Source organism: Dendrobium catenatum, unplaced genomic scaffold, assembly GCF_001605985.2.
Source record: "Dendrobium catenatum unplaced genomic scaffold, ASM160598v2 fragScaff_scaffold_761, whole genome shotgun sequence".
NCBI classification, from domain to species: Eukaryota; Viridiplantae; Streptophyta; class Magnoliopsida; order Asparagales; family Orchidaceae; genus Dendrobium; species Dendrobium catenatum.
This window is the reverse complement of record NW_021319223.1, coordinates 454,137-481,901: the sequence shown is the minus strand read 5'-3', so window position 1 is coordinate 481,901 and position 27,765 is coordinate 454,137. Positions and strand designations below refer to the sequence as shown.

The 27,765-nt window shown below is 36.6% G+C and overlaps 2 protein-coding genes across 3 annotated transcripts in view; one reads left to right on the top strand and one right to left on the bottom strand.

Moving 5' to 3' along the window:
- LOC110096453 overlaps positions 1 to 11,396 on the bottom strand; it is a 24,490-nt gene extending 13,094 nt beyond the window's left edge. The window contains exons 1-4 of one of the 2 annotated variants that reach the window (XM_028696544.1): positions 11,148 to 11,396; positions 11,002 to 11,047; positions 7,715 to 7,825; positions 7,089 to 7,168 (exon numbers count right to left, since the gene is read on the bottom strand). In XM_028696544.1, the coding sequence (XP_028552377.1) occupies positions 7,089 to 7,168; positions 7,715 to 7,825; positions 11,002 to 11,047; positions 11,148 to 11,303 (393 nt within the window). In that variant the 5' untranslated portion in view covers positions 11,304 to 11,396. Of the gene's footprint in view, positions 1 to 7,088; positions 7,169 to 7,707; positions 7,826 to 11,001; positions 11,048 to 11,147 lie in introns of both variants that reach the window. The other variant, XM_020822426.2, reaches the window with a different exon arrangement.
- An 8,518-nt stretch (positions 11,397 to 19,914) lies between these two features.
- On the top strand, positions 19,915 to 22,044 carry LOC110096436 (exocyst complex component EXO70B1-like). Its single transcript, XM_020822391.2, has one exon. The coding sequence runs from the start codon at positions 20,004 to 20,006 to the stop codon at positions 21,774 to 21,776; it is 1,773 nt and encodes a 590-aa protein (XP_020678050.1). The 5' UTR covers positions 19,915 to 20,003; the 3' UTR covers positions 21,777 to 22,044.
- Positions 22,045 to 27,765: the final 5,721 nt, after the last annotated feature.

Here is a 27,765-nt window from a genome sequence, read left to right as displayed (position 1 = left end):
TTAGAATAACCAAAATGTGTAAGTCGGCACGTCAACAATATACGGAAGTTACGCGGTAAAACTGACGATAAAGATACGGACGAAACAGTAAGGAAAAGAAATCCGGGGACAGAAATACAGCAATGCCGGGTTTTGAAAATTGAGAACAGGCGGAAATGTGCTTTACTCGCGTACAGGAATTCTGAACAGTCATTAGGACGAAACGGCTCGCGTCGTCAGAAAATACTATTTGGCAAAATGCCTCGCTTTCTCTTCCTCAGATATTTATTTGATATTTTTGATTTTTCTTCTTTCAAAACGACTGAAATCAGCTTTTACATTTTCAGATCGGCCGGCGATGAGTCGTCCGGGGATAGACAAATCGTCGTCCACGTCCTGGACGATTCCAGAACTATTCTAGGGCGATATTTTCTCAGTGCGATCGGCTGGACGATGTCAATCGGCCTGGATAGTGTACAGAATCACTGGAGCAAAACTGGGAATTGGAGCCAATTTCCATGATTCGTCCCAGACGATCAGTCGTCATGGAGATCTGGAGCAGATTTTTTGATATTAAATCTCCAACTTAAAAGAAATGTTGTTCGACATTATCCATCAAATCAGTCAGAACATCGTACGGGTGACCGTCTCATGTCAGTACTCTTTTCAAGTTGTTTCCCAGTGCAGTCTGGTGCTTCCTGGATTTTAAATCGAATCTTTATATTCTTACTTTGGAGTCGTAACGCCAAAAATCAACTCTGGCTTTCCTTGTAGCCGATTTTACTGTTCAATCTATCAGCTGACAGTTTTCTTCAAGAGTCTGAACCCCTTCTCAGAGTGGAACGTGAAACACGTTGTGCAGGTCCGACTGAATCAGAAGCAACAGTTTTGTACAGGAATTTTCAATCCTTTCCAAATCTCAACAACGGTCCCAAAGTACCTTGGACTCAGCTTACCTCCCTGAACGAAATCTGCTCACACCTTCACGGGCTGATTTGACATACCCCAAAGTCAAACTTGAAATCAACCGAATCTGTGGCTTTTTGGATTATAATATTTGCATTGTCGATCCTAGAGTCCGCTTTCAATTTCTTTTTATCAAACTGATCTTTGAGCAGTTTTCATAGCAAGATGGCCAAAGCGCTGCTATCTCGACCTCATTCAGAGTCAAAGGAGTAAGGCACTTCTGCATACAGGTCTTTAAGGATTTTTGCCTACTTTTTTTCATTCATTTTTTGTAGTTCTCTTTCATCTTGTTTCCCAATTCTTTTTTGTTTTGAGATTATGGATTATAGTTGGGCTGTTTTTATTGTAATTTCTTCTTAGAATGAAAATGGGCTCTGCCAAAAAATTCCAAAAAAAAAAAAGAATGTAATGTAATAGATATATGTAAAGCGCATATGTAGCATTGTTTGATAAGTGTGAGTTTTTTTCCTTTTTGAACAATGATAAAGTGTAAATAAATTCATGAAGGAATTTTTTTTTTTTTTTTTTTTTTTAAAATGAAGTAAAATTTAAAAGATGGTGGATGAACGGTGAGTTGAGTTTGGTAGCAGTGGGTGACGGGCTGCGCCTGGGCGGGGTTGGAGGCTTGGTGGTGGCCCGCTGCAGCTTTTGATTGTGTTGGTAGCGGCAAGTATAGGTGGGAAGGTGGCTAGTGATGGTGGCTGACAATTATCGCTCAGATGGTTAAATTAATTTAAGAAATGTTTGACAATGATATTAGGGTGGTAAATTATTTAATAAAATTACTCTACTAACATTTAAATTTAAAACTCAATATTTCAAAAAATATCTGTACATGACATTTAAAATTATTTTAATATTTCAAAATTAAATTTCTTATCATAAAATTTTGATAAAGTATATTTAAAATTTAATAAAAAATAATTCTTTATGATATTGCATCTATTTAACTGACATACAAATTAATTAAATAATTGATGTATGGTTATTTATTTTGATTAATTTTTTTTTGTAAATAATTTTTAATAATAAAAATTACTAATATTTAAATATATATTTATATATAGTTATATAAAAAATGTCCTCATTCTCTCTCTCCTTCTTTTCAAGGTGGGGCGCTAGGGCTGAAATGGAATCGAGCCAGTGAGTATGTGAGTGTCATTGTTTGTGTTCATTTATAACAGCTTGTTCAGTTTGGTTATGTTTGTTCGACGTCTTTATTGTTTGTGTTATGTTTGGTTCAAATTTAACTAATGAGTTTTCATGTTTTGGTTTATGTTCACTTCCATGTTTGTTCGTTTTAGTGCTTATCGGCTGTTCGGAGACATATTAACCAATTTTTTTTTTATTATCAAACAAATACGTTCATGAACATATCTATGAATAAACACATTTTAATAAAAGCAATTGTCTATGTAAAAGACAATTATTATTATATTTATTAATTTTATAAGTTAATATACTTATTTTTATCTAAGATTTTTCAGGTTCAAAATGAAATCGATCAGCTTTTAATTGAGGCTTTTATCGGTTAATGTCGGCTTTTCGGGAACTTCAAATGATGTTGGTTCGGGAACATAAAATGAGCCGAAGCATTAGTGTTCAAGTTTGTTTATTTAAGCATCGAGTATTTAAATATTGTTCAGTTTTATTGGTTAGTATTAAACGATCAAAACGAGTTTAATCGACGAAAAGAATAGCGTGATCTTTTGATTCGCTTGGCAGGCGCTCTCTTTCCTCATCCTCTCTCAATTCTTCTCTTCGCATTCTCTGTTTTCTCACCTATTTCTATTATTTTATTATTTTTAATTGGATTACGTCGAATGATTAGGAATGCATCAATTATTTAGCATATTCAGAGTACACAATATTTAAAAAACAAAGAGTGACAAAATTATTTTGATTATTTTGCTCTTTTAATTATATTTTTAAATATACTTTTGAGCTATTTTAGATAATAGCTCTTGTTTAATTTGGCCCTTTATTACATATATGCAGTCACTCATCACTCCAAGGTAACGCCCAACCAACTATAACCGTCACCTTTAAGCATGCCGCTAACTCAGTTCTTCCCATGGCTACTCGTCGACGATGCTCTTTCCTCCTCCTGCGAACCTCCCCTCCTCCACGTCCAGCGCCACCCCGTCGCCATCGAGTTCCTCTAACCCCGAATTTAGACTGCCTCAAGCATAACTTCATTGAGAAAGGAGGCCTTTTCTTCAGTCCAATTCCTCACCTTCTCGCATAATCTCTCTGACTCCCACAATCCTCTTCGTCTTCTCCATCCTCACACCGCACTTTACAATTGTTGGTCTGCAACCCGCCTTCGGCCCATACAAACTCGTTATCCTTCTCCATGCGGCTCGCATTTCCCTCCAAATGGATCTTTCTTTGGTCCACCCGATGTTCTTTCCGACAGCACCGCTCCAATCAATGAAACCGGCAATCTCTCCTCTCGACGCCGCAAACATGTTTTGTGGGCAATCTTGACAACTACAGATACCTTCTCTTTGCACCGGATCTATGAAAAAAGCCAACAATTGATATTATTGTTGATGGTATTATTATTTCTCTTGTTTATTTTTTGTGATGGATATCCTCATATCTCTTCATCTAAATGATTTAGCTAGCTCAAATGTAAAGCCAAAGACTTCTAATTCTTCCTCATCAACCTTTCAACTCTTTATAATAGAGTTCATGCATTAAAAGACACATACTTTAAGTTAATAGATTTTCTATTCAGTATTTTATTTTATACCTTTCATGATGGATATAGATCTTGGTGCAAATATTTATAGTCATTTTACATCATTTGATATTATTTTTTATCATTAATTGGCAGAGTTAAAATGATAATTTGAATTTTGGGCATGCCTGTCATTTCCTTTGTATTCTATGATTAGCTTGCTCATAAAGGTATGCAGTAAGCTGTTAGATCGGTCCAGCTGGTTCGACGGGACCACCTTACGTAAACAGATGCGAACTTCTCTGCCTCCTGTACGCACCGAACGCACGCCGTGCATGCGTGAGCTGTTTTAGGAAGGGATTTTGAGGGAGTTAGGAGGGAAATTTGAATGTAGGGACTGTTTAGGGATTTCCTTTTGATTTTATGCATTAAATAGTTTGTTTTCCTAAGGTCATGGCAGCTTGAATTTGGCTGAAATTTGAGATCTCTTAGATTTTTCTTGGGCTCTAGTGACGTCTAGAGATTTGAGAGAGATAGATCCTCCTCTATAATAGAGGATCAATTGTATATTGGTATTTTCTGTTTTCTTTATCAAATAATATAAATTATCTACTATTTTCATGTTTTTTGTGGATTTTTGTGGAGAACTCTCATTGTTTTCCGAAGATTGATATGTAATACTTGAGATCTACAAGTGTTTCCTATCAAATTGGTATCATAGCTGTTTTTGGGACCTTTGGTGGGCTGTTTTGGTGAATTTCAACGTCTATTTTTGGGATTTCAAAGAAGAAAGTTGTTGTATTTGAATGTAAAAGTCCAGATTTTTATTTCTACAAAAATATGTGCATCAATGGCGACCAAAAAACAGATGCGTTGGAGGAATGCCTCGAAGTGGAGATTGGAGAAATGAAATATGAAATTTGAGATCTCCAAACTCAAGTTTCAGGTTAAAAAAAAGATGTTTCAGCCATCCATGATGAGTTCGATTCGAAATTTTTCATCATGGAGGAGATGTTGAAAAAAGTGCTCGATGGCCAAACCAAAATATCGTCGTCGGAGGTGAGGGAAGGCCCCGACAGCTACAGAAGTGGGAACAATCAGACGAAAAGAAGATCAAGAGGTGGAGATTTTGGAGGGAATAGAAAAAATGCCTCCCCTATGACCTATTCCTAGGAAGGAGTCCGATATAGGGTATGTGGAGAGACGTGAAAGGGTTGGGCATGAGTGGAGGGATGTTGAATTTGAAAGAAGAATGGCTGAATTGGAAAGACGGGACTTGATTATGATCGAAGATGTGCCGAATTTGAAAAGAGAGGGGTTGAATATGGTCGAATTGTTGTTGAATTTGAAGGGAGGAGGTGGGTTTGTGATTAAAGGTTTGTGTGTATGAACGTAGAAGGGATGATTGAGATATTTGGGGGGAACCACCCCTTGGGGAAGGGAAAATTATGATGGGAAGAGAGGGAACGGAGGTGATATGAGGGTGCGGAAACTGAAGATGCCTATCTTTGAGGAAGAGGATGCACATGGGTGGGTCTACAGGGTGGAAAGGTACTTTACTGTCAATAGATTGACGAAGGGGGAGGAGCTGACGGCAGCCGGGATGTGCTTGTGGAGGGATACAAGACAATTGATAAGGACCTGGAGGAAGTTTAAGGACTGCCTGGAGGGAGTTTAAGGACTACCTATTGGAACGTTTCCAAACCAACATGTGAGGGGACTTCTATGAGTAGTTCTTCGCTTTGATGCAGGAGGGGATAGTGATGGAGTACTGTGAGCAATTTGAGTACCTTGCCAGTCAATTGGATCGGCTTCCAGAGACTGTACTGGAGGGGAACTTTATGAAGGGACTGAAAACAAAGATCCACCCAACAATCAGAGTGATGCCTAGGGACTTGGGAGAGTCTATGGAGCTAACTCAGTTGGTGGAGGATCAAAGGCACCTGAAAAAAGGAGCAGGAGGCAGCAATTCAAGAGGCTCATACAGGATGACCACCACCTTTTTGGCAAGCAAGGGGCCAACACTGGGTACTCTTAGGGAGACTTCGAAAGAGAAGACCGTTGGAGGAAAACCTAGGTACAACTTCAAGAAGGTCACAGAAACATAATTACATAAGAAGAGGGTGAAAGGGATATGTTTCATATGTGACGAGATGTATACGCTGGGGCTCAGGTGCAAGGACCAAATTCTTCAGGTTCTTACCGTTTGTGATGAAAAATGAATGGAGGAGAGTGCCGTCTTTCCACCTTGCGGACAAGGTGGATCTTTGGGAGGGTAGTATTGTTGGACCGGTCCAGTCGGTTCGATGGGACCGGCTTACGCGAACATAGGCGGACTTCTCCGCCTCTTGTACGCATCGAACGCACGCACGGCGTGCGTGAGCCATTTTAGGAAGGATTTTTTAGGGAGTTAGGAGGGAAATTTGAATGTAGGGATTCCTTCTGATTTGTATGCATTAATTAATTTGTTTCCTAGGGTTAGGGCAACTTGAATTTGGCTGAAATTTGAGATCTCTTAGATTTTTCTTGGGCTCTAGCGGCGTCTAGAGATTTGGGAGAGAGAAATCCTCCTCTCAAATATAAGATCAATTGTATCTTGCTATTTTCCGTTTTCTTTAATCAAATAATACAAATTATCTTCTATTTTCGTGATTTTGTGGAGAACTCTCGTTGTTTTCCGAAGATTGATAGGAAATACTTGAGATCTACAAGTGTTTCCTATCATAAGCCTTCAATTATAATTAGAATTATGCTTAATTACTAAATATAATGAAATAGCACCTATTCTATCTCTTTCTCTACTTTCTATCGACAGTTTTTCAAGCGATAAATTATATAGACATGCATCCACATATATATATATATATATATAAAGACTATAAGTTATATGAATTTTCATATTAGATATGCAATTAGCAATTTTTACAAAATATGCCAAAAATATTAAATATAGAGGAACCCAATGCAGCTCTACGTTTCACATTTAAGCTACCTCCTTGGGTTTATATTTGATCTCATATGCATAGAAAAAGAACACAAGAGCGGCTTTAGCATAACGTTTTGCTCCTTAGAAGTTCAAACATGCCAAAGCACCTTTTCCTGATTCCCTACAGCAAGCTTCTGTTTAAAGAATTGGAAAACACTCAAAAGATTGACCTACCTGTCATCCCTGTATATTGCTTTTGTTCTAATGTTGAAATGGTACATTGATGCAGATGATTCAATGTCTTATATTTTTCTCAATGCTTTCCCAAATTTTACAGAAAGCTTCAAATATTACTAAAACCCACACAAAATCGATATCAAGCAAGGAACAGCAAGCATCACAAAGAACATTTATGTGCTGCTAAATTAGCCAAAGATGCAGCAAGACTTGAAAACTGCAATAAGGACAAATTCTTAAGGTTCACTTAATATCCAACCATCTTTTAAGAAAAGATGAATTACTGTACCATACCTTGCCTACCACTGCTAGAAGTAGCGCCAGTGTTGGTTCTTTTGGCTGAAGATTTTCCATCCAAAGGTCTTGCAGCAGATCTGGAAAACACATAGAACTCGCAATTAGAATCTCATTAAAAAGGATATTTTGATCGCAACTATTACCAACCATGGGGAATAGAAGAAGAAGATTCGAAGCAATGGAGATTGGTGAAGAGGAGAGAAATAAGAAAAAAAAAAGATTCTCTCCAAAATTTGTTGTTTGTCAGCTGTCTATTTAAGGTGAAGCCACTTTGTTATTTGTCTACTTCATACTTAAAACAAAACGTCATATTTTACCACTAAAGGGAGAAAATCAGCATGCAAACCTAAATTTAGAATATGATATCATTGATAGTGATGCAGTAGACTGGTTAATGACCATTGATGCTCACAAATAGCAAAACGCAAAGAATAAATTCATTAGAGACCCACTTTTGTGCTTATAAATCAATAATCGGATAGATTAATTTGTTGGAAAATTAGTCTAAATAAAAAGGTTACTCAATATAATGAACTGTTAATCAGAAAAACATATAGGACAATAAATTAGGCCTGCAAATTTAAATAATGACACATGTTTATGTCAGAAATTATACCTTTTACCTTTAGTGATCGCCACTGAAGCTTTGGCATCCTTGGAATCGATCCTTAGTTTGTTAATTTGAAGTGATCTGATCAATATGTTTGTCGCATTTGTCTTAATCAACTGCTCCTCTACACCAATAAAAGTTATCATGCATTTCAAAGTTCAAGACCAATACCAAAAGAAAATTTCAACAACATTGATCACATTGCTAATAAGCATAAATGAAAACAGGATAGCAGCTAATGCATATTTTTTTAGTAAAACAGAAAGATAAAACGATAATAAAGCCTCCATTTAAAAGTGTGAATATTCTTCCTCTGCCAATAAAACAAAATGCATAATCTTAGATAACAAGATGAACTAGCACTATGAAAGTTCAATTCAGGATCTGCCTAAACATGCTAATTACATAGGATCAAGTTCTAAAATATTTTCTCCTGTGTATGCAAGATGCTGCATTGAGATGTATAGATTAATATTTTGAGTTTAATTTTATTTTTGTTGGCCTTACTTTAATAGTTCTATGAATTGTAGCGCTTTTTATTTTAGTTTGAGCAGTTCTATGCATGCTAACAATCACTGTCCCAATAGAGAACGGAGTGTGCTCTTTAATTGTTGAGGTTATTTGGTTGGGCTCACTGTTAGCATGTTTTTAGATCTCCTATCTAGGCATTAGTTCACTACTATTTTGTTGGTTTGCAGAGTCTTTCGTCCAACCGTTGGTTCCAGGAATTAGATTGTTACTTGCTCTTTTTTCACTATAACTTATTTCAGGATTTGTTGAAACCATGACTTGCAGTTATGTCGCTAATGGCAGATCGCAAGATTTAATGGATTCATTCCTTTTAGTTCTGGAATTGTAGTTGATTCAGAGATTTTTACGTATGGGCTTGGGAGGCTTCTAACTTTCCTGTTTTTTTTTTTTTTTTTTTAAATAAGTGACCATTGAGGCATATAAAGAACAAGAATTCCCAATAGCACTTCCACTTTCCTATCAAATTTCTATTCTAGTTATATGTGAATTTTTCCCCTGGCAACTTCAGGCCAAAGCCATATCTTTGTACCGGCACAAGACTTAGACCTCTTATTTGATGACTTATTTCATTATTCCATTTTGATCTACACATATTGTGATTGATTTGTTGATTTGATTAGATTTGTTCAAAACTCATAATATGAAATTTTGATTATGGTATGATTTATGATCGACGTGTATTTCGCATTGATCATAATTTTTTTCATTAAATATTATTTTTGCAATCATTAAATTATCGTTGGGCCATTGGGGCAAGTTCACTTTGGGAGATTTAATACATAAGTGTTTAAAACTAATGAGAGGAGGAAAATTTTAAAACATATTAAATATTAGAGTATTTATATGTAAAATGCGAGTAAGTAATTTATGTTTTTTGGTAGCTATTGAATTGAAAGAAGTTTCCAAAGAATGTGTCTTAGTTTAAGTGTTAAATGATTATAAAGATCTATATCATGATGATCTTTCTAATGAATAGCCACCACTTAAATACACTAAGCATGCTATTGATTTGATCCCAAGATCATCATTTCCTAGTTTGCCAAATTATAAAATGAATCCACAAAATATGCTATATAAGCTTAAGATGATTTGCTTAAGAAATTATTAGTGAGTGATATGCTGTATATGATAATCATAGTAGTTTTATTTTCAAAAATTGATCAAAGTGATTAATATCAAGTAAATTGAGTGAGGTAGATTAGTGGAAAATTACTTTTAAAAAATATGGAGAGATTATATGCATAGTTGATAATGCACATTGTATTGACTAATACGCTAAGTACTTTTATGCGTATAATGAATAATATTCTTCAACCTTTAATCGAAAAAAAATTCTATTTATACTTTCATGATATTCATATTTATGACAAGACTACAAAGGATCATTTATGACATCTTTACAAAGTTTCTAAAAAATTGCAAACTAAAAAGTAATATCATCTATAATGTTTTAAGGAAATATTGTACTAAGTAATTGGCTATATGTTGTCCATGATAAAATTAAGAAAATAAGATCAACATCTACTAATACATATGAGATTTAAATAATTAATAAATTGTGCTGAAGTTGGAGAATAAGGCTTTTAGTGTTCTTCTTTAGGATGCAAGCGAAAGGGGAATATTGTTTAATGTATGCTCAGTTTTCTCTAATCCATAAGCATAGAAGCTAAATAAACGACGAGAGAGATACGATGAATCTAAGTCCAACTATAAGATACTAACAAATGTTTCAATTTCTCTTGCTTGGCATCAGTATCCCGCACATCCAAAGGCTATACCTATCAAATCTCCAATGTTCATGCATTTCACCCTAATAATTCCTCTCATGAAAATCCTTGTCTAAATATGGAATTTGATTCTTACAACATTCTACAAATCACTCTCTATCTCAAATTTGTCTCTAGAAACATCCTACAAAACCCCATCTTGACCAATCACTAGTATATGAAACCCCATTCCCCTTTTAACATATTTATTAAATCTTTAGCTTCTTTTAAACCCCATGCTTCACGAGTCTCTCTTATTCTATGGCTCTAGTCATAAGAAACATCATAAAAATATGAAACCTCTATTTGCCTCTCCATTTCGCCTTCTATCACGCATGAAACAAAGCCCAAAAAGACTCTAGAATTTTGGGCCTTCTTGCAATTATCAAGTTTGGGTGACAACCTATACTCCACCCTACCATGCATGATATTTCATGCTCCTTCTGTTAGCAAAATACCTTATCTCTTCTATGAAACTCCTCAATCAAATCTCTTCCCATACTCTTTAGTCTTTTACAGAACAAACGGAACAATATTTTCTTCCATTCGACCTCTTTTCCTACCTCTTTCCATTTTCTTCTAATTCATATTAAGTGAATACGGATTAAAGGTAACAAACCTCGCAATAGTATATCTCATATTAAAGAAAAAAGTTTCATTCAGGGAATGCTATCTAAATATTAAAATTTTAGAGGATTGTGAAGCACCTCCTTAGATTAATTCCTTGCAGTAGGGTTTCGAATATGTTAACTAAAACAGACCCCTGTTTCAAACGCAAGTGCATTAAAACCATCATGATAATTATGCTATTGAGGCAAACTAAGCAAACTTAAAATTCTATTATATGTCAGAAAGAACAAATTAGGGCACAGAAAGAACAAATAATGCACATAGCGAAAGGATTTTATGTCACCAAATTCACTAAGTAGGAAATAAAAAACAAAAGAATTAGAAACTTGTTTCGGATTGAAGAAGATGGATCGGCCAAGCGATGTTTGCTGACCTGGGGGAGAAGTGTCGTGATCACAGACGTACACACGCATGCTGCCCTGCAAGGGGGGTCTCAAAATGTTAGTTTAACAAGAAAGAAGTGGAGGAGGAGCAAGGCAACGGAAGAGTAAGGCCAGGGGCTTTGGGGAAGATTAGCACCAAATTTGAGGATAGGACAGCAGAGGAGAAGAGGCCACGGGAGGGAAGATTGGTGAGGAACTTGGAAGCGCCTCCAGCTGCCATTTCATCGTCTCCTAATGACGCCTGCTCCGGCTCCCTCGCCGGAGCGCTTGAGTCCGAGTTCTCTGCTTCCATTCTCGCACAATGAAACGAAGGACAAGGAGCTATGGTACGATTTCAACCCTTGAGGGAAATGGAGGGCGCCTTTATGTGTTGTTGGGGGAGAGGAGGGGGCATATGGGGATTTACCTAATTGATTGTGCTTTTAAATATATATAAATTTAATTTTTTTATTTTTTACTTTTTAAATTTACTCATCTTAATTATTATATTTATTGGTTATTAGTTTATTGTGATTTATTATTATATCTTTGATAATAATCATATACATAATTTAAATAATAATATTTCATCAAATAATAAATAAATTCTAATAATTTATTAAATATTTAATAAATATTATATAAAAACTAAATGGAGATATAAACTATTCATCAATATGTTAGTAAACAATAGGTTTAATTATTAGTTCAAAGCATTCGATTCACTCTAGTTGATTGGAATGATATTTTTTAGAGATTTTTATATACATAACACTCAAAACATTTCAAATTACCTATCTAACACCTAAACTATTAGATTTACATACATACCACTTAAATCCCTGTTTTACACCTTTTCTAACACTCTGTTATATCCCGTTAAAGCCACACCCAAAATAGCCATCTCCGCATTCGCTCGGCTGCTCGAGACCCCGCAGTCGCCTCACATCTTCTCTTTGCTCGGCTGCTCGAGACCCCGCAGTCGCCTCGCATCTTCTCTTCGCTCGGCTGCTCGAGACACCGCAGTCGCCTCGCAACTTTTCTTCGCTCGGCTGTAACCTGGAAGGACTCCGCAGGTTGTTTAGGGTTTTGGTAGGCATAGACTTACGATCGATTTTTCGTCCACTCGGGATTTATCTTCGTCCTATCTTGCTGTCTCTGTTTGTCTTCGTTGTCATTTTAACGTTTTGTTTTTGGTTTAGCAAGTTCTGACTTAGTTATGTGCTTTTGATGCAAGAAAGTTGTTCGATGAAATGTCAACAAGGGCAATATGCATAAATTTAACAAGTCGAATGTTGTTGTGCTTACTTGAAATGTCAACAAGGACAAAGTGCTTCAACTCGTTCTTTTAGCAACAACAAAGTGATTTCATCTCTCGAAAGCTTTAACGTTTTTTGACTTCCACCCACATACTTCAAACGACTCTGACCCCGCACCTCACTCCAAAATCCACCAAATTTAAGGACTATGAAGTAAAAATTACTCGATTCCATTTATGTGTATGCAAAAAGTACGACAATACTCGATTCCATTTCTTTAACGTTTTCTGTGAAAATATTTTGCAAAGAGCTCGACATCTTACCATAGAAGGCGAAACTTACGAGAACAGAAGTAGCGATAACACAGGAAATCACAATGTATGAAACTGGTGAGAGCAGAACTAGCGCCGGCAGTAGCGAAGATGAACGCAACGGATGAAACTTGCGAGACCGGAAGTAGCGATAAATGAAACACAAGAAATCACAATGTTCGGAACTGGTGAGAACAGAACTAGCGAAGATGAACGGATTGCACGCGAACGAGTGGAGACTCCCGCCACTGTCGCATACGAACGAACGGGGAAGACGGAAAATAATACGGGATATAACGGAGTGTTAGAAAAGATGTAAAACATGGATTTAAGTGGTATGTATGTAAATCTAATAGTTTAGGTGTTACATAGGTAATTTGAAATGTTTTGAGTGTTATGTATGTAAAAATCCCTATTTTTTAAAAGCTAAAGTCATTTCGAAAAACTATGTGGCATCCATCATAGTCATTCAAATATTATTGTAAAAAAATTTAAAATAATAATAATAATAATGCTATCAAAAAAATATTGGATAAATATGTAATAAATGGTCTTAGTATCACAAGTGTGTGGTCAGTCCTATGATAACTTAGCTAGGATATTAATGGAAATTGTCATAAAAATATTTTAAGTTGTAATTTACAATAATATCAACCCATTTTAATTATAATAATATAATGTATCACATTCAAATATTGCACAACCACCAATAAGTGACAAGATAACATATTATACACATTTTAATTAGAAAAGTTGTATCTCAAAGTCGGGATTGCAAAGATCAATATTATGCTAATTGCTTCGATGTCATTACTCAATTTTTATCTACCAAATAATATAATTTAGGCTTTATTTGGGACGACTTACTTAATGTTTCTTAAAGCAATTTTCTAGTATAAATTTTAACATTTTTGCACTAAAAAGTTGTTTTAAGAAGCAGTAAGAAAGTGGTCCCAAACAAAGCCTTAGTCACTAAACAAGCTAGTTGTGAGCAGGGGCGGAACCAGTCATAATTTTTATAGTGGGGGGGGGGGGACAAACTTATAAGTAACTGTTAACATATATGTCGGGGGTCCAAGGGGCCCTGGCGGGGTTCAACCTGCCCGGTCAAGTCGCGGGGTCAAGGGGCAGTGCCCCTGTGAACAAATTTTGATTTACTATTTATCTTTGTATTTGGTTCATCATTCCCTAATGATAACACATCTACACTGTGTATTTTATTATATTAGGGGCAATTGACTAAAAGCCATAGTATTTTAATTTTTTTAACCGGGGGGGGAGCCAATTGCCTAAAAATCTTGTAATAAAGATTAAAAATCACCTAACTAAGAGGATAATAAAAAAAAATTTTTTTTGAGGGGGGGCAATTGCACCCCCCACCCCCTAGCCCCAAAGGGGTTCCGACCTTGGTTGTGAGTATGATTACTCAAGTGGGTACTAGTACTATCATGTATAACTAGTCAACAATATTTTTGTACTATTAATTAATATGTAATTAACATTAGGGATTAACAATTACTATTTAGGCATACACTAACTAAACATTCTGCTTGCACAAATATACTCAAAGTATGTAGTTAAGATAATATATGCTTGGATCTACTTTGATATGTTGGCTTCAAGAAGGAAAAGCAATTTAATTAGGTTCATACATTGAATTAGCTCAAGATTTAAAAGTTGAATATACACATAAATGAAATTTTAGAATAATTGGTCATTATGCTCTTCTTTACTTTGAAATTTTTACTTAATGTAACTAAAAAAATCTCACATGTAATATGAAATCATCATAGTTCTACATGTGGCTCTGTCTAGTCATCATCCCACTCAAATTTCTTTTGTCATACACCTAGGAGAGATTATTTTGTACGGACATCAAACATAAAGAATAGTCCAGATTTGTTGCGCTTTTATTGCTCTTTTGTTGTGCTTTTGCAGAAGGGCCGTAAAATGGTGACAAATATTCAATTATAAATGCATTTTTACTATTCTTTTATAGTCCAAAAACACAGCAAAAGCGCAACTAATATTCAATTATTTAGTAAATATTAAAATTTTTCTGCACTTTTACCGCCCTTTTACAAAAGCGCATCAAAAGAGCAGTAAAAGCGCAACAAATCCGAACGGTTCTCTCCGTCCAGTGTCCGCATAAAATAATTAGTCTTCACCTAGGGGGTCATACTGAGTAGGGGAGATTTTAGTTATCTCCGTTGTCTATGCCAACTATGGAACAACTTATGAAACCTCAATTTTTTATTTAGAACAATCTCACATGGCTCAATCCTCATTAACCATGTCATCCTTCCAACATTGTTAAAGGACACATAGCATGCCACACCTTAATGCCCATGCATGTATCATAAGTCTAGAACATCTCTTTATCTCAAATAGCTCATGAACTGCCACTGTCGTTGGCACTATCAAAGCTTTTGTCCCACATTATCTTCACCTAGTTAAATCATTGATACCTTACAATGGCATCAACAGCTCTAACATCTTTTCCTGCACAGTAGTCCTTACCTTCATGTGCAATGCCTCACCATCATTGTAATATATTTTACAACATTGTTCTAAACTGGTTTGGATTTTGACTGGTAAGTGACCTTGTGTGCTTGTATTTCTATATTTTTTTGTTATGTGAATGCCTATGCATATTTATGAATGTATCATTACTATTTTAAGGAGTGCTCGAGGATTCTGTGAGTGAAAAATATGCATGTGAAAATTTTTGTTTGGAGCATTGTGACACTATGTTGGGGCGCGTTACAGTGCTTAGCTCTTTGTGTTTTTTTATTCTGAAAATGATAAAATGTGTTTTTGGGAGAGAACTACGGCATTATGTTCTCTATATTTATGGATTTTAAGGTAGAGTTGTGAGTTTGAGAGCTGTGGAGCTGTCTAGTCATTATCCAATTAGAACTTCTTTTGCCATCCACTTGGGGGTCATCCAAAGAAGGGGAGATTTTGAGTATCTCCCTTATCTATGCCAATCATTAAACACCTTAGGGAACCATAATTTTTTTTTATTATTTAGGGGAGTGATGCATTGCTTAGCTCTCTATATTTTTTGTACTGAAAATGAGAAAATGTGTTTTGGGGAGAGCATTATGGTGTCGTGCTCTCTATATTTCTGGATTTTAAGGAAGCACTGCAACCCACACTACAACCTTGTGGGTTTGAGAGACGTAGCACTGTGAAATGAATTTTTATATAAATATCCAAATCCTCTAAAATGTCAAAATCAAATCATTTCTTATCAAAAAATAAGTAGTCGGCTAGAGAGAGATAATAAGAGATTCCTAGAGAGAGAAATCCACTTTGGACAGCTTCAGTCTATTTTCGTCCATTCTATTTTTGAAAATTTTATTGGTATAGATCGATAGTTTATATTTACTACATCTTAGTTTTTAATAATTTAAAGTTTTTCTAGAATATTTTTATTTAAATTCTAAATTTTCAACATAAAAGTGGCTATATTCCAACATCCGATAAATTTTCATCGCATAACTTTTTATATGTTATGTATTACAATATTATGCATATTTTAATATGTTATTTGTGAACTTTCACAATGTAATTTTGATTTTTTTTAATTTAAGTATTCCAAAAAAAAATATTCTCACACTAGCAAATGTTTGAATGTGTGAATTAGAGAAGTTTTGATGACTAATTAGGAGTTTTGATGCACTGTGTATTGAGACTTTTAAGGGCCTAAAATTTAAAATATATGTGATGCTAAGCACCGGGAGTTATAAAGATATTTTATCTAATGTGCTCGAATATGGAGTTATACGTGTTTGACTTTTGAATAATGTATATATTGAGATGTATAAGGGTTTAAGGGGAATAAATACAACCTGTTTTGAATAATTGATGCGGTGTGTTTAAAGTTTAAACTTTTGTTATCTGTGATTTGGTGTGATATGCTTACTATTTTTATTTTTATTATTTATAAGGCGTGTGCATTTAAATTATTTTAATTTAACACTAAATCTAAAAGTATACATCTATCTACTATGAGACACTATGGACAAGGGTACTGCTATGAGAAATCTGTGTTTGTTCACATACTATTATTTATGTATTATTAAGAATTTGGATAGGCTCAGTGTAACCCACTAAGTCGTGGTTTGCTCATACTTGTTATTCTACATCTATTTTAGGTAAGGGTAAAAGGAAGGGGCAGATTGAGCAGAGAGAGATTGCATGTTTTGAAATTTGTGTCTATATAAGTATGTTATGTTCATATATTTTGATAGTTATGGCTTTTTATTTATGCATAGCTTTTTTTGTGCCATGAATTTAAATTACACTTCGATTATATGATTTCCTAGGATGAATAAAAGGAAAAAAATTTAGGACTATAATTTCTATTTTACCTGATGCTATTATAATTAAAAGATAAAAGAAATTTCTTCTACATAGATATTTGGGATTTGGGGTTTGTCCTATTATAATTTGACATGATAAAACTCATTCCATTTGTAGGTTATATCGGGTCGGGTTATAATAGAATTTTTTATATTAGAGCAATGGTTTAGGAAATTGATAATAACAAAGCCATATGGTTGATTTGTAGATGAGTGAGAGAGTTCTGAGTAGTATAAAGTGTTCATTTCATCTCCTATTTTTAATGTGCATGTACATTCAATAATGTGAATTTTGTAATTATATCAGATGAATCCGTAAGAATCATATATGACTAACTAACATAATTCTAGTCAGGCTTTGTTGGTACAAAGTATAGCAAGAGCTATTAGTTTTGATTATATTTATCAATTTACTGGGTTAATAGCATAGTTGGTGGGTGAGGCCTAAAGCAGGATGTCTGTTGCGATATATGATGATAAAGACAAACATTTATAAATGTTTCTAAGATTGAAACCTTCAATGTTTGAGGGTTTTGTTGAACATATAGGAGTAGAGGCTTGACTTATGAGATTAGATTTTTTTTAATAATATGTAATATCTACTTAACATGAAAGTACTTATAAATGTATTTTTGTTTGATGGAGAAGCTCAATGCTGGGGGTTGGGCCAGCAAAAGGAAAATTTTCAAGGAAGATTGAATGCTTTGATATTTTGTGAGGAGATTACTAATACATTATGGTAGTGGTTTGTGCCTCCTTTTGCCTAACAACAAATGCAGGTGTCATTTTTTAGACTAGTGCATGGGACCAAGATGGTGATGTAGTATAAGGCTAAGTTTATTGTTTTAGCTAGGTATACTTCATAGCTTGTTAAAACATATGAAGAAAGGTATAGATTTTGAGAGGTCTCTAAGACAATCTGAGGCTGCCTTTGATGCCATTATGCATTTGTGATTTTCTTTGAGTTAATAGTGAAAGTGGATTTGGTAGAGAATAAGCTGATAACTACTCCGCAATGGTAGATTAGTAGTAGAACGGAATTTGGAGGCGAGACTCTTAGAAGTAGTTTCAATAGAAAACAGAGTAGGTTTGATCCTTAAGATTATAGAAAAGGCTCATTTGCATCTGCATCTATCAGTTGTAGTGCAACAAGATCTATGAGCTTTGTCAATAGAGTACTTGTTTGTTAGAGATGAAAAAGGAGACATGTGGTTCAGTGCTGTTGAGTGATTGGACAATGCTTATAATGTGGCCATATGGGGAATAGAGTGGTTGATTATTCACACCTAATAGGCGTTCCAATGTGAGAGTAAAGAGTTCTAAACATATAGGAAGACCGAGAGCAATCCAACCCTATACTTTCAGTGAGGGATCCTCTAGTTGAGGTGGTGGCTTGTCGAATGGGAGACATGATACAAGCAGTCAGGAAGAGTCTGGTGTTTATGTTACTCCTAGTTCAGTACAGGCCAATGTATATAATCTAACTCAGCATGAGACCAAGGACTTGCCTTATGCGGTAACAAGTATGATTTGTATTTATGCTATTCCATGTCAAATTATGTTTGACTATGGGGCTAGCCTTTCATTTATAACTGATAAATATTTTGCATTGTTGAATTTATTCGTTGTATTATTATAATATACTTTGCTTGTTATTTTGCCTACTTGTGATTGTATGGTGACTAGTCTTTTTAGCATGTGTGAAATAAAAAATTTTGATAGGAAATGAAAGTCAGCATTGATAGTGTTACCTCTTGTTGAATTTGATACTATGTTGGAGATGGATTGGTTGAGTCAATATAGAGCTCAGATTAATTATTTGAAGAAGAAAGCAATGTTGCTTCTAGATGGTGAGAGTTTTTATTTCCGGGGAGTTTAAGGAGGACTGTCATATCTTATATCTGCTCTATAAGTCAATAAATCGTAGAAGAAGAGGAATATGATATTTATGGCACATAAAAGGGATAAGAAAATGGTTTCCAAAAAATATCCCTATGATAAAAAAATTTCTGATGTGCTTCATGAAGAATTGGTTAGTTTGCCACCTAATATGGGAATAGAGTTCTGCAGTTGTTAGCATCGTATAGGATGACACCTAAGGAGTTGTAAGAGTTTAAAATGTAACTGTAGGAGTTAGTGGACATAGGCTTTGAGAGATATAGGTCATCCTTGTGGCGTGCACCTCTATTTATGAAAAAGATGGATGAAAGAATAAAGATGTGCATAGATTGTAAGGAATTAAATAAAGTTACAATTAAGAATAAATATCATCTATCCATGATTAGTGATATATTTATATAGTTGGAGAATGATTTTGTATTTTAGGTCATGACTTTTTGTGGTGACTAATGGATCTGCTATTTTTATGAATATGATGAACAAATTATTTAAGGTATATATGAATCAGTTCTTTATATTTAGTTGGAGAATGCTTTTGTATTTTAGGTCATGACTTTTTGTGGTGACTAATGGACCTGCGATTTTTATGGATATGATGAACAAATTATTTAAGGCATATTTGAATCAGTTCGTTATTATTTTTATTGATGATATTCTGGTGTATTCAAAACATGAATCTAAGAATTATTCTAAAGATATCGAGACAACACAAGTTAAATGCTAATTTTTTTAAATGTGAATAATGATTGAAAAAATATTTTACTTTTGGGACATGTTCAACGATAGAATTTCTTTATATCCCAAGAAGTTGCACAAAGTTGCAAATTGACCAAAGCCTATTATTGTATCTAAGGTATGTAACTCATCAGATATCGCTAGATATTATAGGAAAATCTTGAAAATATTTGAATTTAATTTATAATATTTTAAATTAAAATAATGTATTAAGATTTGAACTGAAAATATTAAATAAAGAAAATTTTAAAATTATTAGACTCCATATGAATGAAAAAATAATAATAAACAAAGAAATTAAATATTTTCTTGATTGAAGCCGAAATTGACTCCAAATCCACGTATAAGTGAATCCATCTGGAGCCCACTGATCTCTCTCTCTCTCTGTTGCACTGTAACCGGAGTTCACAAATTCACCCGAGAGCTCCACTGTGCGCCAATGGCGGGAGAGACGTCTCCTGATGGGCACGACAAGGTCATCGCAGCCGCTCATCACATAGTAAATTCGCTCGCCATCTCTTCAGACGCCGCCGAGGACATGATGCGCATTTTCTCTGGATTCGACAATCGCCTCTCCGGTATCTTCCCCTGCTCGGGCGCGGGCAATCCCGAGCCATCTGATGAATCTTTCCTCGCTTCCACTGAGAAAGTTCTCCGTCGTCCAGATGACTCCAGCATTGAGTTCATTTGGGAAGATAACAGCGCCGTTTTTCTCTCCGCTGTCGACGACGCAATCTCTCTCTCCACTTCTTCATCCTCCGCCGGCATTCGATCCCGCGCTGAGGTGCTGCTTCAGTATGCCATGTCGTACCTTGAGGACCAGTTCCGCCATATCATGATCCGGAATGCCGCTCAACTTGACGTACGGATTTCAGACGATTATAGCCCTAGTGTCTTCCTATCTGATGCTTTGGCCGACCTAAAGGAAATTGCTGATCGGATGATTTTATCTGGGTATGTAAAGGAACTGTGCCAGGTCTACTGCAGTGTCCGTCGCGAGATTTTAGATGATTACATCTATGCTCTGGGAGTTGTTAGGTTAAGCATTGAGGATGTTCGGAGTATGGAGTGCGGAACTCTTGATGACAAGATGAAGAAATGGGCTAATGCATTGAGGTTGATGTTAAGGAAGATTCTCGTCCTTGAGAGGAAGCTCTGTGATCATGTCTTTGCTGGTGATGAGGAGCTTAGAGATGAATGCTTTTTGGAGAGCACAAGAAGCTGCACTGTCCAATTGCTCAACTTTGCGGATGCTGTTGCCATTAGTCAGCCTTCGCTTGAGAAACTGTTTGGAATCCTTGAAATGTATGGTGCTCTCAATAATGTTAAGCCTGACTTGAGTTTTCTGTTCTCTGGCGACTCAGGGAAGCACATACTTGATGAGGCAGATGGTGTTCTAAAGAATCTGCAAGTAATTGCTGTTCGAACTCTTTCACAGTTTGAGAATGCTCTTCAGAAGAACTCTCGTGGTAAGCCACTTCATTGTGGTGGGCTTCACGATGTGACCAACTATGTGATGAAGTATGTTGGATTATTGGTTGATTATCACAATTTGCTTGATTCTGTTCTTTGTGAAAACAGAGAGGTTAGTAGTGATAATCTCAAATGTACAGAGGAGATGTCACCATTTGGTCATTACTTGCAAAACTTGTTACTGAATTTGGATTTAGTCATTGTTAAAGATTCTAAGCTCTATGAAAATGAAGCACTGCAATATGTATTTTTGATGAATAATATACTCTACATTGCAAAGAAAGTTAAGGATTCTGCCATGAGGAGCTTGTTAGGAGATCAGTGGGTCAAGAAGATGCAGGGACAAGTTCGGCATTATTCTATGAGATATCTCAGAGCTTCCTGGATTAAGGCATTGTCTTATTTAAAAGGTGAAGAACTTGGGGGTAGTACTTATAATGCATCAAATGCTGTCATAAAGGACAAGTTCAGGAACTTTAACTTGGCTTTTGAGGAAATATATAGGACTCAGACTACTTGGATAATTCCAGATCCACAGCTCCGGGAAGAACTGAGGATATCCATATCAGAGAAAGTCATTCCAGCTTATCGTGCTTTTTGGGGGAGGTATGGAAGCCGGCTGGAGGGCTTGCGACATGCAGCAAAGCATGTTAAATATACTCCAGAGGACATAGAGAACCATTTGGTTAATTTGTTTGAAGGATCACAAGAACTTCCTAGTCATCCAAGGAGATGGTAAACTCTGGTGTGTGATACATGCAAGTTTACTTATTAATCCGTTTTATCTAGAATTTAAGCTATGAACATAATTTTTATACTAGTTTGTCATCTTTTGCCTCATTGCTCTTAGGTAATTCCTAGCTGCAGGACTTACTATTTTCTTTCAACAATGAATATTGATATATATACTTAAACAATGAGCTTGTTTGATCGAATTTATCAAATGGTTGCTTGTCTGTTTTGTGGATGTTCGCAAAGTTAAATGTTATTTTGGAAATATTTGTATTTGGTTTTGATTTGTTTTTATGTGATTTGTTTGATTTATTTGTTATATGTGACTTCAATTTTAGGGTGAATTGATTAACGAGGTAAACACAAACCAAACCTTGTTCGACCATATTCAAATTGATACTAGCTTGAGTATATTTTTGTATGTATAAAAATGTGCACTTGCACATATATGTATTTGTGTTTGTGCCTATATATGTTCACGTGTATATGCGTGTGTGTATTCATATTCATATTTATCTATTTATACTTATATGAATATACATGCATATATGTGGTGACATGTAAACTCTAAAATTTATAATGTATATATGATGCAACCTAAGAACAAACTTTGTTCTAGCAATGCAAATAAAAAACACACTTATTCATTTACATAAACCTTAAATAACACAAACAAAAACAACCATAAAGAAGTACTAACACCACTTACAACTTATAATAGAACAAAATATGACACAACTTAAAACTTACAATAGTTTTAGAGGAGAAAGATAAATGCGGAATGAAAACCGTAGAGAGAAGAGATAGATAGAAGTCCAAGATGAATTAATAGAGGAAGATATAAGAGGATAGCTCGTAAGCTAAAAACCCACAGGTTTGACATTCCAAAAATCCATCACAAACCTCTCTCTTTCACATAGAAGTCAAGAATCACCTTGTCCTCACGGTGAAAGGATGAGAACTGATGCTTCACTCTCTCATATGGCTCCCATGTGGCATTGTAGTCTGGTAGGTTTCTCCATTTGATCAACACCTCCTTTATCCTCTCTTTACCCTATCGTACCCCTTTTAACTTCAGTGGTTCTAACACCACCTACAAATCTTCAGTTAGTGTCACCGATAACTCTGGACTAGCTGTATGATCCCCAATAACTCTCCTCAGCTGTAACACGTGGAACACTGGATGTATGGTAGCAGTTGAGGGTAATCTCAAGCGATAATCCATTGCTTCAATCCTCTCCAATATCTCATAAGGGCCAAAGTACCTCGGGGTCAGCATCTCATTCCTCATGTTGGCTACTATCCTATGTCTGTAGGGCCGCAGCTTTAAGAACACTTTATCCCCAACTGCGAGCTGGATATCCTTCCCGTGCCCATCCACCTGCTTCATAATTTGTTGAGCCCTCAACATGTGCCTTTTTAATTCGTCCAACACTCTATCCCTTTTCTCCAAGTACTACTCTATTGAAAAAACTGGTGTGATACTCAGCCCAAAATGCATCAAGTGTGGAGGGTCTATTCTATACAACACTTTGAAAGGAGTCATCTATAAAGCATAGTAGTACGACGTGTTGTACTAGTACTCCGCCCATGCTAGCCACTTGGCTCATAGCTGAGGTGTCTTTGAAGCAAAGCATTGCAAATAAGTCTCCAAACTCCTGTTTACCACCTCTGTCTACCTATATGTCTGAGGGTGGTAAGCAGTACTCCTTTTCAGCATTGTTCCCTGCAACCTGAATAATTCTCTCCAAAAACAACTAAGGAACACCGTATATTGGTCCAAAATTATCGACCACGGTGTCCCATGCAACCTGACCATCTCTTTGATGAATGCTACTGCCACTGTAACTGCCGTGTAAGGGTGTCGTAAGGGAATGAAGTGAGCGTACTTGCTCAAAATCTCAACCACTACTAAAATCACTATAAACCCTCAGATCAGGGCAGCCCATCTATGAAATCGATAGTGACCTCCTCCCAAACTCGGTATGGAAGAGCCAGGGGTTGAAGTAATCCCCTTGGAGCCATAATCATGTACTTGTTTCTCTGGCATACCTCACACATAGACACCATCTCCTCCACATCCTTGTGCATCCCATTTTAATATAATTTTGCTGTCAATCTTCTGTATGTCTTCCACACACCAGAATGGCCTCCAATAGCGCTCCTATGGAATTCTTGCATCAGGTGAGAAATATGAACAGAGGTCCATGGCAACACAAACCTCTCTTGGTATAGTAGTCTCTCTCCCTCTAGGGAATAGCCTGGGTGGCTACTCCCATCTCTCAGTAAATCCATCATAATCTTCATCAGCTCCTCATCTTGCACATGATGGCCATCAACTCTCTCATAAACTGACTTCAGCCTAACTCTGACTGTTAATATTGGCTAAAGTATGCTATTGGTCTGTGATTTTACATAAGCACCTCCCCTAATCTGTACCCTGAAGCATCAATCTCCACTACAAAAACCTAGTTGATATCTAGTAAGGCCAACACTGGTATTATGGTCATGGCTTGCTTTAATTTCTTAAAAGCCAAGGTAACTGGTATTATGGTCATGGCTTGCTTTAATTTCTCCCCCCCCCCCCCCCCTAATAAACTATTATTCTCAACTGCTCCGTCAATGGCCATGTTATGATATTATATCCTCTCACAAATCTATTGTAGTATCACATCAACCCTAGGAAACCCCTCGACTCTCTCAGGTTCCTAGGTTGAGGCCATTTCAACATTGCCTCAATCTTGGTCTGATCGGCGACTACTCCCTCCTGATATATCATGTGCCCCAAGTACTCTACACTTGACTATGCAAAAAACCACCTCTTCAGGTTGGCCCTCGGCTACTGCTCTTATCACACCCCTAAGATCACCCTCAAGTGCTCCAAATACTACTCCTCTGTCTTGTTGTGCACTAGGATGTCGTCAAAAAAAATCAATACAAACTTTTAGAGGTATGGTCAGAATATCATGTTCATAAAGGACTGAAAAGTAGATGGGTGTTGGTGAGGCTGAACGGCATCACTAAGAACTCGTAGTGTCTCTCGTGTGTCATGAATACAGTCTTCTGGGCATCCTCCTCTCGCATCCTGATCTGATGGTATCCCAACTTCAGATCCATCTTGGTGAACAACACTGCATTACATAGCTCATCTAGTAGCTCATTGATCACCAGAATGAGAAATTTGTTCAGCACAATCTCCTTATTAAAGTTCAGTAGTCCATACAGATACTCCAACTCCCATCCTTCTTTTTGACCAATAAGATTGGGCTAAAAAATGGCTCTCGCTTGGCCTGATGATCCCCATCTCCAACATCTCTTAGATCAACTTTTCAATCTCGTCCTTCTAAATCTAAGGGTAGTGGTAAGGCCGGACACTACACCCACTTTCTCAAGGTGATGGCATGCTCCTACTCCCTCAATGGTGGTAAGCCTTTGAGGTGGCTAAAAGACCTCACTGAATTGATGTATGAGTGGATGTACTAAAAGAGGAATGTCAACCCTTCTTCTAGTTTGATCCCCTCTAAGCTCTGCAGCTCCATCAAGAATCCCTCGCCCACCTCCTGTATGGTCCTTACCACAGTCTTGAGAGACATCATGGTTTTGGACAACCCTGCATCTCCCCTGATCACCATCCTTTTTCCCTCCACCATTAGCTCCATTATCAGTGCTCCCCAATTGACTTTGGTATCCCCCAAGGCCTGTAGTCATTTAATCCCCAAGATGACATTAGTGCTCCCTAGCTCCAATGGGATAAAATTCTCCCTTATCTGGCCCCTTGTATAGTCAATACCACTCCCCTACACATTCCTCTACCCGTCTCCTACTTTCTGGTGCCCATCATCACCCTGTAACACCTTGTGTCCATCAATTTCACCCCAATTGGTCTATGACATGGTTGGAGATGAAATTGTGGGTAGCCTAACTATCTATCAGTACCACCACATCTCTGTCTGATATTTCTTCCTTCACTTTCATGGTGTGATTTGGAGTGAATTCCACTACTGAGTTCAAGAAGACTTTCGCCCAAGGCTGTGAAAACTGGACCGGATAACGAACCGGAAGAAGGAGAGGTTCACGGTTCGACCGGTTCAACCGGTCTAACCGGGGTCGAACCGGATGACTTGTAAATCCACCTATGTGCATCCTCTCCCTCAAAGATAGGCATCTTGAGCTTCCTTACTCTTGGATCTCCTCCGTTTCCCCTGAATCTTTCATAACCTCTCATCCCACGAAGGGGTGGTCTTCCCCACGTGCCCCGATCCTCCCTTCTTCGCTCATAACCAAACCACTCTTCAAAATTACCTCCTCATTCTATCTTAATCCTCACCCCTACGCTCAAAAGCAACCCATCTTCTTACAAAATCAGCACCCATCCTTTCATACCTGCTACTCATCTCCTCACTAGAAATAGACTCTAGGGGAGGCATCCCACCTTCCCCCTCCGAGATCTCCACCTCTTGATTTTCCCCTCTCCTTGGCGGATTAGGGTTACCACGACTTCCTTATCCGCCGATGACTCCCTTTGCCTCCGACGTCGTCATTTTGGGTTGGGCCTCCAGCAGCTTCCTCAACATTTCTTCCAAAATGACAAATTTTTCATCCATCTTTTCATGAACAAATGAAAATTGATTCTCAAATTTTCATATTTTCTCCACAATCTGATTTTAATTGGCCTAATTCGGTAATTCCCCTTCCAAAACTTCTACTTTCTTTCCAACCATTGATAATTTTGATCGAAGCGCCTGATACTAATTTGATAGGAAATATTGGTGAAAATTTGAAGAAATCCTTCGCTAAAAACAGAATTCAGCAAATTGTGAAATAGATTTTGAGAAGAAAGCAGATGAAAACAATAGGGAAACTCTTTATTTGATAGTAGATGAAAGAAAGCAGTGAATAACAATAGGGAAACTCTTTATTTGATAGTAGATAAAAGAAAGCAAACATGATACAATGAATCTTCAATTCGAGAGGAAGATCCGGCTCTCCCAATCCCTAGCCGGCGGCTAGAGCCCAAACAAATCTAAGAGAAGAACTAGGTTCACCAAAATCCAAGATAATCCTAATCCTAAGCAATCTCATCTATTTAAAGCATACAAATACAAGTCCAATAACAAATACAGTCCTAAACTGCCCCTTCTTTATTTTTTATTCAAATAGTGGCCCCACAAGAGGGCGGGCTATTGCCTTGGTCCGCCTGGCATAAACAAGGGGCCGGCCCTTGTGCTGGGCCGGCTGGATCGGTCATCCTTGGACCAGTCTAACACATATCCTCAAAGGTGGGGAGTCAACTTATTGTGTGCATTTTGCAAGCATGTTTATTTAAAAAAAAAAAAATTAATGATTTATAAGTTACTTGATTGAAAATTGCACATGAACTGATTAAGTCATTCTCCCTATGTAATATATTTGTAAATTTGTTGAAGTATGCGCTGGTATATGGTTATATTTCACTTGTCAATTCACTCAAGGATGTTAAATTGTTTGACAGATTTGATTTCAATGCAGTCTGGATCAGGTTGAATGAAAAAAGACTTAACAACACTGAAACATATGCAAGTTGAATCTTAGGCTTTGTTTAGGACGGTTTTCTTACTGCTTCTTAGAGCAATTTGTTAGTGTAAAGCTACTTTAAGCAGCAGTAAAAAAAATATCCCAAACGAAGCCTTAAACGATCCTTCATTCTTGCATTTCCAGCAGTTAAATTGAAGGATAAGCTATTGTTTCTAAGTGCTTAAACTAAGCTATCTATGAAGCTTATTTTAACCATCAAGCCCAATTAACTGCAGAAGTAATGACATTACAGGCAAAAAAAATAGCATCATAGGCTTTGTGACCTATTTCGGAAGAATGAAATCTTGCCACAGTATACTTGCAGAGCAAGCTTAGGAATGCAAAAATATTAAGGTTTTAAAGTGGTTGAAGTAATTCCTATATATTTCTCAGGGTTTTAATAGCTAAAGTGTTACGAGCGGACCGGTCCCTTCTGGACCGGT

Coding starts and splice junctions, on each gene's coding strand:
- LOC110096436 (XM_020822391.2), top strand. CDS start 20,004: ATGGCGGGAGAGACGTCTCCTGATGGGCACGACAAGGTCATCGCAGCC.